An 18,514-nucleotide genomic window follows, 5' to 3' on the forward strand; every position below is an offset into this window, starting at 1 on the left:
AACCTTAATCTTCACTGATACGCTCAGTGGAAACCATCATAGCGCTACTGCAGAAGCTAACATCCATGGCCTTCCTGGATTGGCTGTTTCAGATTCCCAATCTGCATTTTCTTTTTTAAATATTCCAGATACGCTTTATAAAACAGCAGCTGACTGTGACTGTGAGGTCGTCTCTGTTCTGGACTCAGGAGTTAAAGCTTTTCTACCAGATAAACCAACAAACTGAGATGGTTTCTTCTCTCCCTCAGTGGATTGGAGGAGAGTTTCTCCTCCATGGAGACAGAATCCAGTCTGAAACATCCAGAACACATCTGGATCCGGTTTGGAACGAGGCTCTAGCTGAACCTCACCTCTCCTCTGTTTTATTGATTTAACCAGCAGGAGAGATTATGGACAGTTTCCTAACGCCTCAGTCACACACCAAGATTTTTTATGCCTATTTTCTCCTTTAAGATTCTCTGATTGTCTTTAACTGAAAACAAAATCAGAGTAGATTTTCCTCTGTGTGTTCAGAGTCATCTGCTACGTTGTGATCTAAAATCAGGAATATTCAGCATGTTGGATTGTTTTGACCTGATGTCGCAGTGTGTGTGTTTCCCCGACGTTGAAGGTGACGTGTAGCCAATCAGAGAGCGAGGAGACGGAGACACAGAAATATGGAAGATGAAACATTGGAGGCCCAGAAAGTCTGCAGGTTGGAGGCGTCTTCATGTGTCGGTTTTTCTCTAACGTCGTCCACTAACGATCAGCTTTGGCTCTTCCCAGTCGGCCATGTTTGTTTACTCTGAACTTGCGTTTGCTCTCAAAAGGTTTTGTGAGACTTCCCCTCTGAATGTTGGCGAATGAAATTGGTGTGTGTTGTTTCTGGACATCACACACCAAACCTGTTAAAGCTGCGGTTATTTCCCGTCATGTTTCGGGTCGCTCAGGTTTTCAAACACTGTTAAAATGTTGGAGCGGTTCTTGCGGTTGGGGAAAGATTTGGTCTCCTGGAACTGGTAGATGTGTCTCTGCTCCTCATCAGATCTCTGTAGAGCTGGACTTCATTCAGTTTAGTCATTGTATTCCAGCTTGTAGGACGAGGGACATGTAAAAGATGCAGTAAAAGTCCAGCCCTCTAGGAATGCGGTTTGAGATGTGCTGCATCCAGAACCAGTTTGTGAGAATCAGAGTCAGATCTTATAAATAAAACACTGAAAATGTGTAATAATGTTTCTCATTACGGCTCTCTGCTGCTGCTGTGAGGTCACCTCAGTCAGTGCTGCGTCTCACAGGAGGTGAAGTCATGGTGGTCTGAAAACCAGAGCAGATAAGAGACACAAAGGAAGGAGGTGTGCTCCTTTGTTTTAGCGTTCGGTGCTAACAGCAGCAGATCGGCAGCTAGCTCTGAGTCAGTCTGCAGGTTTGCTTTAAGCACCAAGTCACTGCGGTCGGCCCGACACGTTTACCTCAGATTAACACATCCAGTCTTCCTGTAGCTGCGTCGCATCCGCTGGGTTTACTCTTCACTTCTAGTTTCTGAGCAGCTGCAGACTGTCGGCACCTGAAGACCTGCTGCTGCAGGAGTTTCTGCTTCCTGCACAGGAAACATGCAGCATGAAGTCAGCAACAGCTTCTCTTTCTGCTCCCTGCAACAAGTGAAAAACCAAATGTTTCTGTGTCAGTCCGGATTCAGGCTAACATGATCTGAAGGTTTGGTGAAACATCCTGGAAGTTTGTCAGCAACTTTAACCCGGATCAGACCGAACCTCCTGCTATTCGGTTATCAGAGACTTCACCAGAACGACAGACCGACGGCAACCATCTTCCTCTGAGGCAGCCGAGGTCGGGTTTATCGCTAATCACTCATTGCTTATCGTTCATCGTTTATCATTCATCGTTTATCGTTCATCATTTATCGTTCATCGTTTATTGTTCATCGTTTATCGTTCATCGTTCATCGTTTATCATTCATCGTTTATCGTTCATCGTTTATCGTTCATCGTTTATCGTTCATCGTTTATCGCTTATTGTTCATTGTTTATCGTTCATCTTCTATTGTTTATCATTTATCTCGAACATTTTCTAATTTTAAGAATTTGGTTTCATTGACTTGATAAATTTAGTTTAATGATTTTAAAAAGCCAACAAAACAGACATTATTATATTTCTACTATTTTCTCCACTATCAATAAATGTCAGTAAGATCAAAAATATGATTAAAGTCTCACTTGTTTAATTTTATTCCAGATGGAAAAATTTTTCAGTAATATTTCTGTATGTGTTGCTATGACGATGACACAGCCGTAGTTACCTAACATACAAATAATAAATAATGTTTTTATTCGTATCATTATAATAACACTACAAAATATTGTGATAAATTTTAAGTCCATATCGGCACTGCTAGCATCAGAACCACTCTTCTGGTTCTGTTCTGGATCTGGTTCTGGTTCTGTTCTGGTTCTGTTCTGTTCTCTCGGAAGCAGAGTGATTCTTCATAAAATGAAGAATGTCTTCAGTGAGAGGCGTTTTCAGAGGCCGCTGTAACACAGACTGCTAGAGGAGCTCCTTCCTGCTCAGCCTCTGTGAAGAAAACTGGACCAGTTCAAACGTTTCATTTCCCCCTGAGCTTAATAAAGTGTATTTGAATTGAAGTGGATTTTTCAGTATTTTAACTGATAATCAGATTATTACAATAATTTTATTTTTATCGGTTCTGTTTTAGTTTAATAAATCTTGACCAGCTCTGTTCTAGTTAAATTTGTTTACAGCCCGTCTGTGTGGAAATGGCTCTGGTCTAGTCAAATCCTGGCTTAATGCCGGCAGCAGCAGCTTGGATTCATGTGATCACCGGCAGTTTGGCTCTGTAGCGGTCAGCGTTCCAACGTTGGCTAACAGAGACGCTGCCATTAACAGACGGAGACTTTTCTGGACTGAAACTCTGATGGAGGTTTGATCTGACAGAACCACTGGATCTGAAACAGAAAACTCGACGCTTCAGCTCCCAGAGGTTTGGTTTCACCTGGAGGTCGACCTGATGGGGGTCAGGGGTCATCAGGGGTGGCGTCAGCGTGAGGAGGGGGGCACAACAACAACAATGAAAAGAGGAAAAGCCGGAGGTGACGCTCCGCTGCTCACACTTCCTGTTTGCAGTGACAGGTGGCAGGTCGTTGCTGCCTTTTTCTGTTTCCTCCTGTCTCTCCTCAGGTTGCCTAGGTTACGGTCAGGTGAGCAGGAAGTTTTATAATGAAATCAGTTGTTTTAAACGACCGGACGGTTTTCAGCGCCTGGTTGTTGTTTGGAAACAGCAGATGTTGAGTTCAGGTCTGGGTTCGGTTGAAGTGAACTCTGGTTCGGTTTGAATGTGAACGCCAAGCGGACCAGAGACCGCTCCAAAATCAGGAAGTGGACTACAGCACAGGGCATTCTGGGTAAATCTAACCAAAGCTAACATGCTAGCCTAGCGCTAGCAGCAGAAATGGCTCCTGGTCTTCAGCCAAAGACTAAAGAGAAATCCTACAACACTAAAATCCTCCATCTTGTTTCCATCTGGTGAAGAAGGAAGTTGCTCTCAGTGACTTCAGAGGTTTTTGTGTAGTTTCCTTCGGTGGTTCTTGGTGCAGCGCCCCCACAGGCCAGGAGGGGAACAGGTTGGTTTGACTCAGAACCACAGCAGCTGGAGGTGGAGCAGATGATGGAGTTCTGGTTCCAGTAGAACCGGGTCAAGGTGACCATGAGGAGGTTCAGTTGATACTAACAGTCCTGTTATTCACTGAGCTGCTAATAATGTGAAGTGTATCTTTGAATTTTAAAAGGTGTGCACCAAGGTTCAGTATTTGGCTTCATGTGAAGGTTTCTCCTGATGCACTGTGGTTTATTCCACCTGCAGGAAAATTAAGTTGAATAAAAATTCATAAAATTATGATCTGGAACAGAAACATCACAGACATTTCACTGAATTGTTTTTTTTGCTTTCTTCAATACCTTTCTGTTTTGTTGTTGAAAATAAAAACTTTTTTCTGTTCTGACGTTTGTCTCTGCAGCCGCCAAGCGTCCCTCCTCAGTCTCGTCTCTGAGTGGGATTGTGGGTAGGATGATGTCGGCTGGCGAGCGAGGAGCGTCTTCGTCCTCCTGCACCTCCGTCAACACCGTGTGTTCGGACGGCGAGCGCCCCGTCTCCCTGTCCCTGTCCTCCTCCACCTCCTCCGTCTCGCTGCAGGATGCCTCCTCTTCCTCTTCCTCCTCCTCTTCCTCTCTGCCGTACGGCGCCGTGCCGGCCTACAACGCCTCGTCCTCCACGCCCAAACGGAACGGCTCCGACATCAGCCTTGACCTCACGCCGCTCGTAACTCCGCCCACCGGAGCGCCCCTGCCAGTGGGAGGCGGGGTTTCCAAGATGGCGGTGACTGGCCACGCCCACAACGGACACACAGCCAATCCGGTGGCGGTGCTGCCAGCAGGGGCCGCGCCCCGGCAGCTGTCCAGGCTGGACAGAGTCATTCTGGAGATCGTGGAGACGGAGCAGACCTACGTCAGAGATTTAAAGAGCATCGTGGAGGTGAGAGCCGCTCCGACGAGTCCAACCATAATCCATGCTGAAGAAAAGATTCTCCTGTTGGACGAAATGTCTCATTTTAGGATCTGCTGTGGTTTCTGATGAACCAGCAGTTACAGAGTCATGGAAATTTGTCACGTCTTCAGGATGGAGTATATGTTTTTGTCCTAAAGAGTTTTAGTGAAACAGAAAGAAAAAGGTTTTATTAAAAGGAAAATATAATTTTTCATTTCAGAAGGAATGCCGAAAGAATCTAGTTTCCATCTGGAATGAAAGATTTGAAATGAGCCTGAAGGAAAATTCAAATATGTTTCAGTTGATTTATTATTATTGTGAAAACATATAGTATAAATTTGGTATAAATAAAAAGTAATATAGTAGTATAAGGAAGATAAATTGTTTTGGGTTTATTTTTTCTGTGTTAGCTTTGCTGGGAAAGTAACTCTGGCCTCTGATGACATTCATCACTTCACCTCCATGTTTACAGCATTCATCTTTACCTGAAGCTTTCTCTTTATGGTCTACATGGTTTTCTTCTTCTTCTACCCTTTCTGCTCGCTGTTGGTTTAGAAACCTGAAGGAGGTTTAGCTCTACCTACGGGATGTAGAAGAGGAGATAAATCAGAAGATCACTGATTCTGTCCTGATGGACAGACTGCAGCTCATGCTGCTCTGCTGGTTGGAATAGTGCCTCACTGTTGGTATCAAGGATGGGGAATTCAGGGAGTTTTGCTGCGTCAGGAGGGTACATCACTTTAGCTTTCACATTTCTAACCGGCCTAGAAACAAATGTCTTTGCTGTGTTTAGACATTTATTATCCAAGTTAATCCAAAGCAGATCATGTTGAAGAATTGGCTGGTTGTTGTTCATTTGCTCGTCTCCTCCGGCTGTCAACCGGCAATTGGGTGAGAAAATGGCTAATCTGCTGTTCCTGAGTTCAGCCACAGATGGCGCTGTTGAACCTCTCTCTTTTTGTGGGAGCAATCATCAGGAACAGACAGGAAAACATGAGGCCTCTACCTTCATTAACCAGGTTCGTTATCATTAAATCCTGCAGAATCGCCTCGTTAGCATGTCTGTTAGCTCAGCGTTAGAGGGTTGGCCCTGTTTATGCTCTTAGATTTTGATATTTCTGTTTCGGCGCGTCGTGTTGTGACGCTTTACCAAGCTTTGCTGTGTGTCTGTTGCATGACTTAGACTTTACCTGAGGAATGTTTCAGACATTTTGTTGAATTCTTTACATGATTGAAGACATTTCATCCGTCGTTGGTCCAGGTGCACCAGCAATGGGCCAGAGGGGTGTGTGTGTGTGTGTGTGTGTGTGTGTGTGTGTGTGTGTGTGTGTGTGTGTGTGTGTGTGTGTGTGTGTGTGTGTGTGTGTGTGTGTGTGTGTGTGTGTGAACCAGGCTTTTGAAGTGAATTTACAGCAGCTTTCATCCTGTGCCATGACAGACCCGGAGAGGCCGACTGTCGTCAGCTTGTCCTGCTGCTGCTGCTCATCTCTCCAGCTTTCATCCCGGCTCACTTTCAGTCACACCTTCCTGTGTTCGGTGGAGTCGGTGTGTTTACTGATCGTTAGGATATTTAAGGAGCCGTGTTCAAACTTCTGTTTTCCCTCCAAGCAGCCAGACTTTTTCCTCCACGGTTGAATAGTTGCTCTTCTGGTTCTGAACGCTGCGCAGCTGGAAGGATTCTTGTTCTTACTTTTTCACTGTCGGACAGCTGTTATGATGCGTAACCGTGGCAACAAGGTATTGTTTTTACAGCTGGGAGAAGCTGATTGGCATCCCCAAAGCTCAAAACATACCTGAACTTTGACCCCAAACCCCCAGAGGAGTTGAAAGGAGGCGTCATGGATGCAGAGCAGAGAGAAAAAGAGGACGTTCAGTTTGTCCCTTCCATCATTATCCCCTACTCCAACATCTCTGTGCCCAGCTGACTGACGGCGATCAGATACTTGGCTAACAGGAGTGACGACAACATTTCATTTACTTTTAGATAAATAAAATATTTTGGAATTGATTTGAACAGAATTTATCTAAGTTTATTGTATTTAACCTCGTTTTAGCTAACTAAGGTTAGCTTAGCTTCCCTTAGCCTAGCTCACCTTGCTCAGCCTATTTCAATTTATTTAAACTGGTTCCAGCTTTGCTAATTTTAGTTTATCTTAGCATAATTTGTCTTATGTGTTTATATCGAGTATGCTGGCTCTCGTAAGCTGCACTTATTTTAGCTCATCTTAGCTTAGATTTTTTTATGTGACTTTGGTCTATTTGATGCATGTTATCTCAGCTTGCCTTAACTATGCTTATTTTATTGTATTCTAGTATAGCTTGGGTTAGTTTATCCACTGTAGCTCACATTACAGTAGCTTTCCTTAGCCTTGCTTATTTTATCATAGCTTGAGTTAGCTTAAATGGTAAATGGACTGAACTTATATAGCGCTTTTCCAGTCATTTTGACCACTCAAAGCGCTTTACACTAGATCGGTAGGCAATTTGGGGTTAAGCGCCTTGCCCAGAGGCACATCGACATGTGAATCGAACCTACGACGACTACTCTACCAAAGAGCCACAGTCGCCCTTGCTAGCTTACCCTAGCTTAGCTTGTACAAATGTAGGTTTAGATTTGTCGTACTGTTAAAGTCAGACCAAAATGGAGCCTGGAGCTGAGGATCAACAATGGATATAAAAAGGCTTTGTTCTGCTGTCACTGCGGGCTGTAAAAATTAATTGTCCATTTTTTCTTTTTTTAACGCATTCAACAACTGCTGGCTGAAGACGAATCCCATTTTTTGTTTTATGAGGAGAATTTCATGTTAAACTCACCAGTTTTCTGTCATATTTATTAAGGAGCTTTCTATCCTCAGTCATGAAAGTGAACATAATTCATAATTTCTCCATGGTAACCGACTGCATTGCTGTAAAATTGTGTTTTGATTCAGTTAATCTTGCATCACAGATGAAGAACTGCAGATGAAATCAAGGCTGAGCAGAATTAGATCATGAGCAGAAGGTTTTCCTTTGTGAACACCGCAGGGGTTCAGCAACACAAGTTACAGTTCCAGGATTCCTGGAAGATTCCTGGAGGATTCCAGGTAGATTCCTGACAGATGATAGGTGCGTGTTTGCCTCTTGGTCCTGCAATGCGGCCGTGTCTCCTGCTGCTCTCTGCAGTCCGAGGTCTGGTTTTGATTGAGGCTACATGATGTCAGGCCCACTTGGAATCTGAACCAACAACCATAATGGGCCTGTGTGTTTCTGAGTGTGTGTTTAGTAACAAAGCAGGGAAAGAGCGGCCGGGTGAAAGCAGCTCCTCTTCCCCTACAGACTGGTTTTTTCTTTTGAAGACACTCAGGTTGCGGCGCGGCTGCCAGCAGGTCACACCACTTGGTTCAGCTCCTCAGCGGACAAACTGCTGACTGACTGAGAGGGGATCGCTCGCTGACCTGCAGCCAAATGGGACAGGAAGCAGAGGGGGAGTCGTTCAGCCAGACTGAGGAAGGGGGATGGGAGGGAAGACTTGGAGAGGTGCTCCCAATCCGAGGAGCCGGAGCAAATAAAAACCAGAGCGACCCGTAAAAACAGGAAAACTGTGAGGAAACGACAGGAGGAACACTTCTGGAGTTTATACGGAGATGTTTTATTAAAACTAAGGCTGTCAGTGTCAAAATGATTCAGAAAAGATTAAGTTTTTAATATTACACAATTCAGATTAATCACATTACCTGTTTTGACCTAAAGCTCTGCAGAGGGTTAGCAGAATGTTACGCAGTCTTGTACTGCGGTCAGCAACACAAAGTCACAAATGCTGTGAAAAGATGAGAGAAGAGTCAAATTGGGGAAGTCAGGCTGAATTTCACTTTAAAAACACTGTAGTCAGAGCAAACAGAGGATAAAGACCTCAATGGGGATGAGTTCAATTCCTGACCTCGGTTCCTTTGCCCCCTTCCTGTCAAATTACTGTCACATAAGATGGAGGCTCCACCAATCGGCTTACTAGATCAGGCTTACTAGCTGATTGCTGAATAAAGTGACACAAACATCAATACATGAAATATGATAACTTTTATATTTTTTACTTACTGTATTTACATTGTTTTTAGGTTCTAATTACACACACACACACACACACACACACACACACACACATATCCTTATATTTTCAACAAACTAAACTTTCATTTAGTTTAGTAACTGCATTCATGTCTAATCCATGCCTATGACATTTCCCCTAACCTTAACCAGTACTAGTCTGTTTCTAACCCAAACTGGACTGGTACAGCCCAGCAGAACTGCAAAAAAGTGAGGACCGGGAAAGGTCCTTGTTTCCCACAATGTCTTCAGTTTGTGGGTGAGAGTGGTGAAAGTGGTTCTCTTTATGCAATATATACAAGTACACACACACACAAAGTCGTGTTTTTGTATCTTGTGGGAACTTCACATTGACTTCCATTCATTTTCTACAACCCTTCTAACCCCAACCCTAACAAAGGTCAATTCACACATTAGCCCTAAATCTAAGCTCTAACCCAAAAACAGGAAAAACAAAATGTCCCCATAAGGAGCAGTGGTCCCCACAACCCCACATCGTAGACAGAGATGGGTCCCCAAAAGCATATAAAAACAAACAGTGTCTGTTTTATGCACCCTGTGTTCTTGTTTTCAAATTTAGGAAGGAATCTTGGAAACTCTTCATGTTTTTCAACAAACTGAGTTTTTTTCCAACAATCCTGCAGAAGCAGAGACCAACAGCTTTAGCTTAAATTTCTTGTTTATTGTTATTTTTCTGCTGGGATTAGAACTAACAACTTTTGAAGGACTCTGGAGGCTTTCATGGTGTTTTAGTACGAGTCGTTCTTTACGCTCTACTTCTGAGGAACAGCAGTGGGGTTTCTTCCCAGTTCCACCAGTACCCCCAGTTAAACCATCTGGTCAGAGCTATGCTGAGTTTTACTAATTTCTACTGATTCATTGCAAACGCAACCAAAAACAGGAAATGACATCATCTCCAGTTTTATTCCTGTAATAAAAACAAATGTTATCAGAAAATATTTTATTTTCCAGTCTTAAAATTTTCTGACTGATGCATAAAATCCTCCACAGGGAGTCTGGTTCTTCGGATGTTCGGTTCATTGGTTCTTCAGTTCTTCAGGTCTTTGGTTTTTTAGTTCTTTGGTTCTTTAGTCCTTCGGTTCTTTAGTTCTTTAGTTCTTCGGTTCTTTGGTTGTTTAGTTCTTTGGTTCTTTAGTCCTTTGGTTCTGTAGTTTTTTAGTTCTTTGGTTCTTTAGTCCTTCGGTTCTTTAGTTCTTTAGTTCTTCGGTTCTTTGGTTGTTTAGTTCTTTGGTTGTTTAGTTTTTTAGTTCTTTGGTTCTTTAGTCCTTTGGTTCTTTAGTTCTTTAGTTCTTTAGTTCTTTAGTTCTTTGGTTGTTTAGTTCTTTAGTACTTTGGTTCTGTAGTTTTTTAGTTCTTTAGTCCTTTGGTTGTTTAGTTTTTTAGTTCTTTAGTTCTTTGGTTGTTTAGTTCTTTAGTCCTTTGGTTGTTTAGTTTTTTAGTTCTTCGGTTCTTCATTGCTCTGGTTCTGCAGGTCTCCAGTTGTCTGGTTCTTCAGTTTTTCAGGTCTCTGGTTCCTTGTCTCCTGACTCAGATCTGATCCTCTCCTCCAGCTTTGCTTCGTTTCTCCTTCCTGTCTGATTCTTTTTGTCTAAATCTTTTTCTGGTTTCCTGTTGCTCTGATTTGTTGCTGCGCCTCAGAGCAACCCGACCTGAAAAAGAACCGTGAGCTTTGTCTGAGCTGCTCCTGCTGCTGCAGCTCCAGCAGAGAGGAAGATGAAGGTGTGATGAAGATGATGAAGGTGTGACTGTGTGTCTCTGCAGGATTACCTGGGCTGCATCATCGACTGCGGCGCTCTGCCGCTGAAACCAGAGCAGGTCAGCTCTCTGTTCTGCAACATCGAAGATATCTACGAGTTCAACAGGTGGGTCATCTTCCTCACCTCTCCTCTTCCTCACTGTTAGCAAGCGAACTATCTAGCTAACTATCTAACAGTTAGCAAATTTAGTTTGAAGCTAAATATTGTTAGCAAGGTGAATATTTAGCTATGAATTAAATATTTAGTTCTAAACTGACACATGGTAAATGGGTGAATAAGATGGTGAAATATGACTGAAAAATGACCCTCATTTATCTTATGGCAGACTAACTAAACCAAATTATTGCTGTTAATCTTTGACTGTGTAACTTTAAGAAGTCCAACTTTCCCTTCATTAGATTCTGGAGACATTTCTATATTTTTCTGCTCATTTTTAAAGAAAACTGAAACTATGAGAGCATCAGTGTGGGAATAATCTGGTAATGATGATGAAATAATTTGGTATGATGTATCATTTTGAACTGACCACACTCAGAGTGTGGGTGTGTGTGTGTTTGTAGGGGTGGGGGCGGGGTGTGTGTGTGTGTGTGTGTGTGCACAAGTGCGAGAGAGAGCCTGAGAAGAAAGCTGGTAAAAAAATGTCACACACCTCCTCCCTGCTTTCCCTGCTTTCACACTTTCTTTGTGTCGACTCCAACACACACACTCTCACACAGCAATAATGTCATATACAAACAGACACACACACACAGTTTTCATTCCCTTCAGCTTCCTGCCGCCGGTTCTCATGGGAAATATTGTCTGAGAAACAGAGAAAGGCTCCTTATTTGACTCTGAGCTGCAGCAGTTATAAAGTTAATATGTTTATAACAACCATCACAACACACACACCCCCTCACACACACACACTGTACCAGATGGGCAGACATAACAGAGCCAGAAAGGCTACTTCATCCAGCATAGCTCAAACATGACAGCACTCGACCCTGTATGGAAAGCCAGAAGTGCCGACATTCTATTTTTATGGATTAGTGTCAGCAGTATTTATATTACTGACACTAATAGTAGAAATGTAAAAATAGTAAAAATGTCCCTTTCAAAGCTGTTTTCCAAACATTGTTTTAGATGTGTGTATTAATTCATTAATATAAAGTTTAAATGTAGTTTTTAATAAACATTGTTTCCATTCTGTGATTTTATGTTGATGGTATCGAAGTATGGAAATCACCTCAAAACAAAACCACAGAAATATTTCCTGTTCAAACACGGGCTGAAAGGCTCAGCCAGGAAGAAGCCAGCACCCTAAAAGCACCATAGAAAACAGATTACAGATTATAAACGAACCCAGAGGCCGTTTTGTCTGGAGACAAGTCCTCTGGCCTGATGAGACACTGGAAGAGTTTGGACGCTTGGAGGGAAAACTGGGCAAATGTTTGGAGAGTTTGGTGAGTGAGATCATCTCCTCCAGCAGACAGAGATCCTGGGATCTGCGGTGACCTCAGGCTGGACTTTGACTACACCATCCCGTAATATCGCTGGCTGCATGTTCAGGCTGAAAAGTGAATCTCGACTTTGGTCTCAGCTCTTCTGCAGGTTTTATCCCGCCTGTCTTCCAATCAACTGTCCCACAGCATGATGCTGCCACCACCATGTTTCACTGGGGGATGACAAAGATCCTCTGTAGTTCTCTGATCTTCTTCCACTTGGTGACAAACTTCAATCAAGACTTTTTACCAGTTTCTCTTCTACTTTTGCGAACGTTTAGAACAGACCAATCAGAAGCCAGGAAATCTGTGGAAGAGAAAGGCATGAGGTCATGTGACCTGCTCTCTGTCAGCAAACACAGCGCCCCTTCTGACGGCACCCTGGGCAACCGCCCATGACCCTCATCGCCACTGCAGAGATGCTTCATGCAGACTCTTCCTCCTCTTCACCAGTTTAGCAGCATCTCAGATTCCTGCCAGTCAGCTGCTGTTAATCTGTGTTAAACGGTCTGTGAGGAAGAGGAGCAGAGTGTTTGCTTTGGCCCCAGGGGGCGGGGAGCAGTTAGAGGTCAGAGGTCAGAGGTCAGTCCCAGAGGTGGCTCTGTTTACGTAGCGGCTAATAGTCCTGAGGAACGGGAAGGTGATGAAAGCGTCCAGTCGGGTTAGGGGTGTAGTCAAAGTTTCTACGCCTCTGGTTCTAATTGGACCGGTTCCCCTGTCTGACTCATCTGGACAGACGATTGGACCGGACCAGAACACACTGCTCAGGTGTTTGGATGGAGAACCAGGTTCAGATCCGGACCTGGACTGGGTTCTGAAGGTTCTGTTCCGTTGGTTCTGATGGTTATGTTGGTTCTGATGGTTCCGTTGGTTCTGATGGTTCCACTGGGCCGTGCTCACAGATCTGTTTGTTACAGAGGAATTTGGCCCTTCTGACTTCCCGTACAGGGATCTGAGCGCTGTCCCGGTTCGGACGGTTTGGACCTCGCAGACCCGGTGGAGTCAGATAAATAGTTTCTCTCTCTGCTGCTTCCTTTTCGCTCTCAGCTCATTTGCATCCCTCTGCTCTTCATCCTCCTCCTCTTCCTCTGTGGTCTCTGAATTAAAAGGAAAACATCAGAACTTCCCTCAGCTTCACCGCAATCCAGTAATGAGACGAGGCCTGACGCCTGGGGAGGAGGAGGAGGAGGAGGAGGAGGAGGAGGAGGAGGAGGAGGAGGAGGAGGAGGAAGAGGAAGAGGAGGAGGAGGAGGAGGAGGAGTCTCCTGATGATGCCCAGCCTCCCTCATCTTTCTGTCTTCTGCTCGTTGTTTGTCGTGCGACCCATTCGGTTCCGGTCCGACTCGAAGCTTCACTTTCAATCCATTCTGATTATTGATATAGAAATATTGATACGTATTTCTATAACTTGTTATAAGGAGTACTACCTCAGAAAATACTAAGCTTTTTATTATAGTTTATATTTTTACCGTGTAAATTTGTTAAATGCATCCTGTTTTTACTGAGCTAACTTTAGCTCTAGCTAGTTAGCTTACCGTATCTTTACTGAGAAGTTTTTCTTATTTTACCTTTAGACCTACTTTATATTTTCTCAGTACAGTTTATCTTTTAGCTTATTTTCAATGTTAGTTTGAAGATTTTAGTTTAACTTCAAAATATTTATTTTACTGAGGCTTTATGTGCTTTATTTTTGCTTAATAAATCTTATGTTTACCTTCACTTAGCTTGCTTTGGCTTAGCTTAGTAGCTAACCTAGCCTACCTTAGCACAGCTGAAATTACATTAGTTTGGCTTGCTTAATAGCTTAATAACATTTATTTTACAGTAGCCAAGCATACGGTAGGTTAATGTGGCAGTTTTCTTTTACTTTATTTTTTCAAACTTTTAATTAGTCTTGCTTTACCTCAGCCTAAATTCGACAAGTAGCATGTGAGCTAGGCTGCATCATCAACGAGTGAAAACTAAGGGAAACGTTTGGTGTTGAGGGATTCTTTGGTTACTGTGACGTAAGTTTTGGCTGAAGGATGTCAGCACTTCATATCTTTATGCTGCTGAAATCCAGTTTAGTTGGTTTTGGAGGCTGAAACTGACACTTAATCTGACAGGAACTGAAGTGTTTCTAGAAAGAGAGATGGATAGAAAAGTGATACAATCTAAAAAGCATCATGCTGGTTTTATTTATCTGTGTAAAGCCTTACTCTAATGATCTGGCCATGGTAGAGGTTGATATAATTATCAGTGGCGAATGGGCCGGCCTGTGTTTGTTGACCCTGACAACACCGCAGTGAAATAAACCATTAAGCCTAAAACATAACTCCTTTCTGCCCAAATCTCCCAAGGTTTCCTAGAGAGTGAGTGATCTATCATTAGCTGTGTAGGAATAAAAACTAAGCTGATTCCTGTGGGAGTCCGAGAGGTTTTCACCGTCCTGTCTCTTTAAAATAACGCTGGCTGCATTCAGAGCGGCTCAACAATATGTTTTATCATAACTCACTTTGCTTTCTTCACTGACTGGTTGCCATCCAAAATCTCTCAGGGTTTCAGAAAAATTACAACATTATGAAGTATATGGCTGCACATAAATTTTATGAACACTTAATGTGGAGTTCATGCAGGCTCAGCGTGCCAAGCTTATGCTAGTGCTTTTTCCTGCCTGACCTCGTTTCAGAAACATGTGTCGTCTAACCGTGTCAGGTTCTGCAGCCAGTGAAGGAGTCCTCACATCAAACCTTCAGAGGGAAAACTACAGGCGGACGCGAGAAACCAGCAGTTTCTCTGGAATGTTTTGACTTGCCGTTCAGTTTAATTTCTCCTGGATTGCTGAAGGCTCCTTTGCAGGGGTGAAGACTCATATTTAGCACATAAACCACAAAATCTTTATAATAGGTCATTAAAAAGTCAAACACCAGAACTGTATTTATGGGCATTTAATCAACTAGATCAGCAGTGAAGGATGTTTAAAAGGACAAATGGGAATGCTGTAATCCATGAGAACATTCCCTGGATCTGCAGATTGCGACCATGCAGTCACGTCTGCATCGCTCAGCCACCCGAGGCCATCGTTAGTTTGGGAACAGATGGAACTCCAAGTTCTGCAGCTTTAATACCAAACTTGCTCTGATCCATTTGGACCGGCTGGTCTGACTGGTTTCTGATGACTGGCAGAACTGTGGGTTTGTTTTCCAGTCTAGAGCTAAACTGGGTGGCGCTCCATCTGTTGGTGTTCATCGGTTCTAATCTGGACCTGAACCTGGACAGAGTACCTGGGGTAGAGGAACTTCATCCACTTTTAGACGACAGCATTTATAAGACTTGATTCATGGTCCAAATTTCTAACCACGATAATTTTTTTTAATCTGTTGCTTGTTTTGGTTTTAGCGCCATTTGTAGGCAGTATAATTTCTAAGTAACCAGAGGAATCTGGGAGGAAAGGAAGATGGACTGCGGATCAGAAGTTGACCTGAACTAGAATAAGCCCAGGCTGCCGACGTCACAGCAATTTATCCAAACCGCTAACAGCAGAGCTAATTTTTCATCTGGCGATTTTGCTAACTTTGAAAATGTTTAGCACACTTAGTTTTCCCTAAATCAATTTTCCAGATAAATTGTAACATGCTAATTTCCAGATAGATGTTTAATGACAAATTTGATCATCTTGAGGGTGATAAACTGTGTTGTTTTATCATGACACATGGTGGGTAGCACCATGGTTAAGTTTAACGCTTTAGCATTAGCTTCTACTATGTACTGTGTTGGTATATTGTTAGCAGAACTATCATTTTTAATTAGCACTGTAGAGTTAGCACAGCTAACGTTTTAGTTAGCTGCCAGCAGCGACACCCAACGAGATCCAGAATGATTTAAAGTTATTAGTGGATTGATGTGGCAATATTAAATAATTAGTCCAGTTATGGAAAAGGGGGGATTTTTTTACTTTTCCAGAGAATCGGGATAAGTTATTAGGTTATTAATAGAGCCACTTCCTAAAGGTTTAATTGAGTAAAAAATAAAAATTAAACAAATAAAACATAAACTTCAGATTTCTGCAGACCTATCAGTTAAAATGTGTAAAGTTTTCAGAAAAGAAGAAAATGTTCAGAATATTCTCTCAGCTGCTTAAAGGTCAAACCTTCAGCAGAAGCGTACTGCGTCTGCGTTTGGAACAATCTGGATCTCCAGGCAGAACTAAACGGTCAAAGTTAGGCTGTTTACTTCCTCAGAATCCGTTTGGTTTCTGTTCCATTGTTTCACCAACAACTGTAGGATTCCAGAAAGGATCATTTCATTGAAGCAGGTATTTAGGTTTTTTATGATCACTACAGTATCATCAGCATATGGATGAAATTTGAGACCATGTTGGGAGATAATTTGAGGCAGCAGGATCCTGTGATAAAGAGGATTGATCCGAGTACACAACCTTGAGGCGCTCCCTGGATGTCCAGACTGGCAGAGTTTGAGGTTTGGCCCATTTGTTTGGAACATTTTTCGGTTTGTACTCAACTTTTGCCACCAAGAACTTTGCTCCTAATGCTCAAACAAACATTCCCGCAAGATTACTCCCATATGTGCTGCCTCTGACTCCTAATGCAATGTGATGTATAAACTAGTAACTGTTTGACTAAAAACAGACATGTAAGGACAAATGTGATGCAATATTTTGTAAAATCCAAAATATCAAATCCAAGCAAAGTCCATTAAGGATGATTATTGTCATATTTAAGCTCTTTAAACATTAAAGATGATGTTTGAAACCAAGACCAGCTGCTCTGCAGGGTTTAAACCCAAACATTCAGCCTCAGAAAGAGCTGCTCGGCTGGTTTCCATCGGACTGATTCTGGGACTAATGACAGAGAATTTCAGCTGTAGTAGTGGCTCTTACACACATCTGTGTTTCATAAAGAGTATGTAGCAGATATATGAAGGCCGCAGAAGAAACAGGAGAGTCAGAGCTCCCAGTTAGAGGAGGAGAATGTGCTTGGACTTGGCAGGTTGCGGGGATGACGCTGAGGACGGACTGTGGGAACAGATCTCAGGCTGAAGGTCTGCCAGCTGTTCCAGGTCCGTTCAGTGTCACGTTAACTCTCCAGAGGAAACACAGCAACCCTGTTAGTCTGTTCTATCCATGACTGAAATGCACAACAATGAATAATATTGACTGTTCGATGTTTTCTGAGGCTCCAAATAAACCAGACTGACCTCTGACCTACTTTTACTTCACTGCTTTGGGCTGTTTCCATCCCTGGGGTCTGAAAGCTGCATAGCTTCATGTTAAAAGTCAGAACTGGGTGTCAAAACTAAATATATGAGGACTGGAACAGAAACCGGTTCAATTCAAGGGCCAGACTTGCACAATATTTATTTTAATAAGGAAGAAAATAAAAGGTGATAATTATTCCAGGATATACAAGTTATACACTTCTGCTAATCCGCTAACAGCAGAGCTAATTTTTAATTTAGCCCTTTTGCGAACTTTGAAAATGCTTTAGCGCACTTAGCTTCTCCTAAATTAGTTTTTATTGATTAATTCCAACACTGATTTACTTGGCTGTTTTGCAAACTTTCATTTGAATAAAGTTTGACATCTGTTGAAGTTTTAGTTATCGACTTTTAAGAATCTTCAAGTAATTAGACATTCATATTCATGCTCTTATTTTGTAGGGGGTGAAGATTGTTTATGCTACCATTTCATTTCCTCTCCTAATTTTCTCTATCTTCTTTTTCCCAATAATTTTATTTCAAACTACAAACATAAACACAATAAAACAGACAGTAGAGAAGAAAATGTAGACAGATAAATACAATAAAAGCATTAGAGAACATGTAAATTATGTCAAAATAAAACCAGAGGTTTGTCTTTCAAAGGCAGATATAATTTGATTGAAGTTAGCAATTAGCATTAGCTTCTGCTATATGTTTATGATAAATGATTAATACTTTAGGGTTAGAACAGCTAGCATTTCAGCTATCTGTTCCCATTATATAAACTCTGATGTCCAAAATGTCTCCAACTTTTACTGAAACATTTCATGACTATTAAACACAGAAGTTACTGTCTGTCTGCCTGTTTGTCCTCAGTGACCTGCTGGAGGATTTGGAGCGCAGTCCTGACGCGGCGGCCATCGCAGAGTGCTTCGTAGAGCGGGTGAGTCCCGTTCTGACCCGACCCGACCCAGTTCAGTACCGATAATAAGCAGTGAACGGTTCTGGACAACCTGCAGGCTGAGCTGATGCATGACTGGAGACACGTCAGATTAAAGCTCTAATCTGGACACAAATCACTAAATACATGGAATAAAACATAATTTGTCATCAAGTAGATCAGGTAGAAAATAATCCCACTCTATGAATACTTGTTCAGTTAGAACCATCATCCTAATCCCAGTTCAGATCCGACCTAGCTTTGGGGCAGGAGGTTGTGGGTTCAAGTCCCATTATTTAAATGCTCAAATATGACGACATTTCAGATTATTTAGAGTAAAACTAGTTCATCGATGAGGATTTTATTCTCTGCTCTGTGATAAGAGTCAAAAGAGGAACATAAACTTTAAAGTTGTGATTATTTTAAAGCTTAATTTCAGATTTTCAGGCGGTTTGTTTGGATTAAAGCTGAACTAAACTTC

General features: G+C 42.4%; 1 protein-coding gene across 10 annotated transcripts in view; it reads left to right on the forward strand.

The window, feature by feature from the left end:
- Positions 1–18,514, forward strand: part of plekhg2 (pleckstrin homology and RhoGEF domain containing G2) — a 59,818-nt gene that overhangs the window by 17,957 nt on the left and 23,347 nt on the right. For 9 of the 10 annotated variants that reach the window (XM_023350890.1, XM_023350897.1, XM_023350896.1 and 6 more), the window contains 3 exons: positions 4,026–4,540; positions 10,415–10,515; positions 17,970–18,036. In XM_023350890.1, coding sequence (XP_023206658.1) covers positions 4,026–4,540; positions 10,415–10,515; positions 17,970–18,036 — 683 coding nt within the window. Of the gene's footprint in view, positions 1–500; positions 1,825–4,025; positions 4,541–10,414; positions 10,516–17,969; positions 18,037–18,514 lie in introns of those variants that run through there. The other variant, XM_023350900.1, reaches the window with a different exon arrangement.

This window comes from Xiphophorus maculatus, chromosome 18 (assembly GCF_002775205.1).
Source record: "Xiphophorus maculatus strain JP 163 A chromosome 18, X_maculatus-5.0-male, whole genome shotgun sequence".
NCBI lineage: Eukaryota > Metazoa > Chordata > Actinopteri > Cyprinodontiformes > Poeciliidae > Xiphophorus > Xiphophorus maculatus.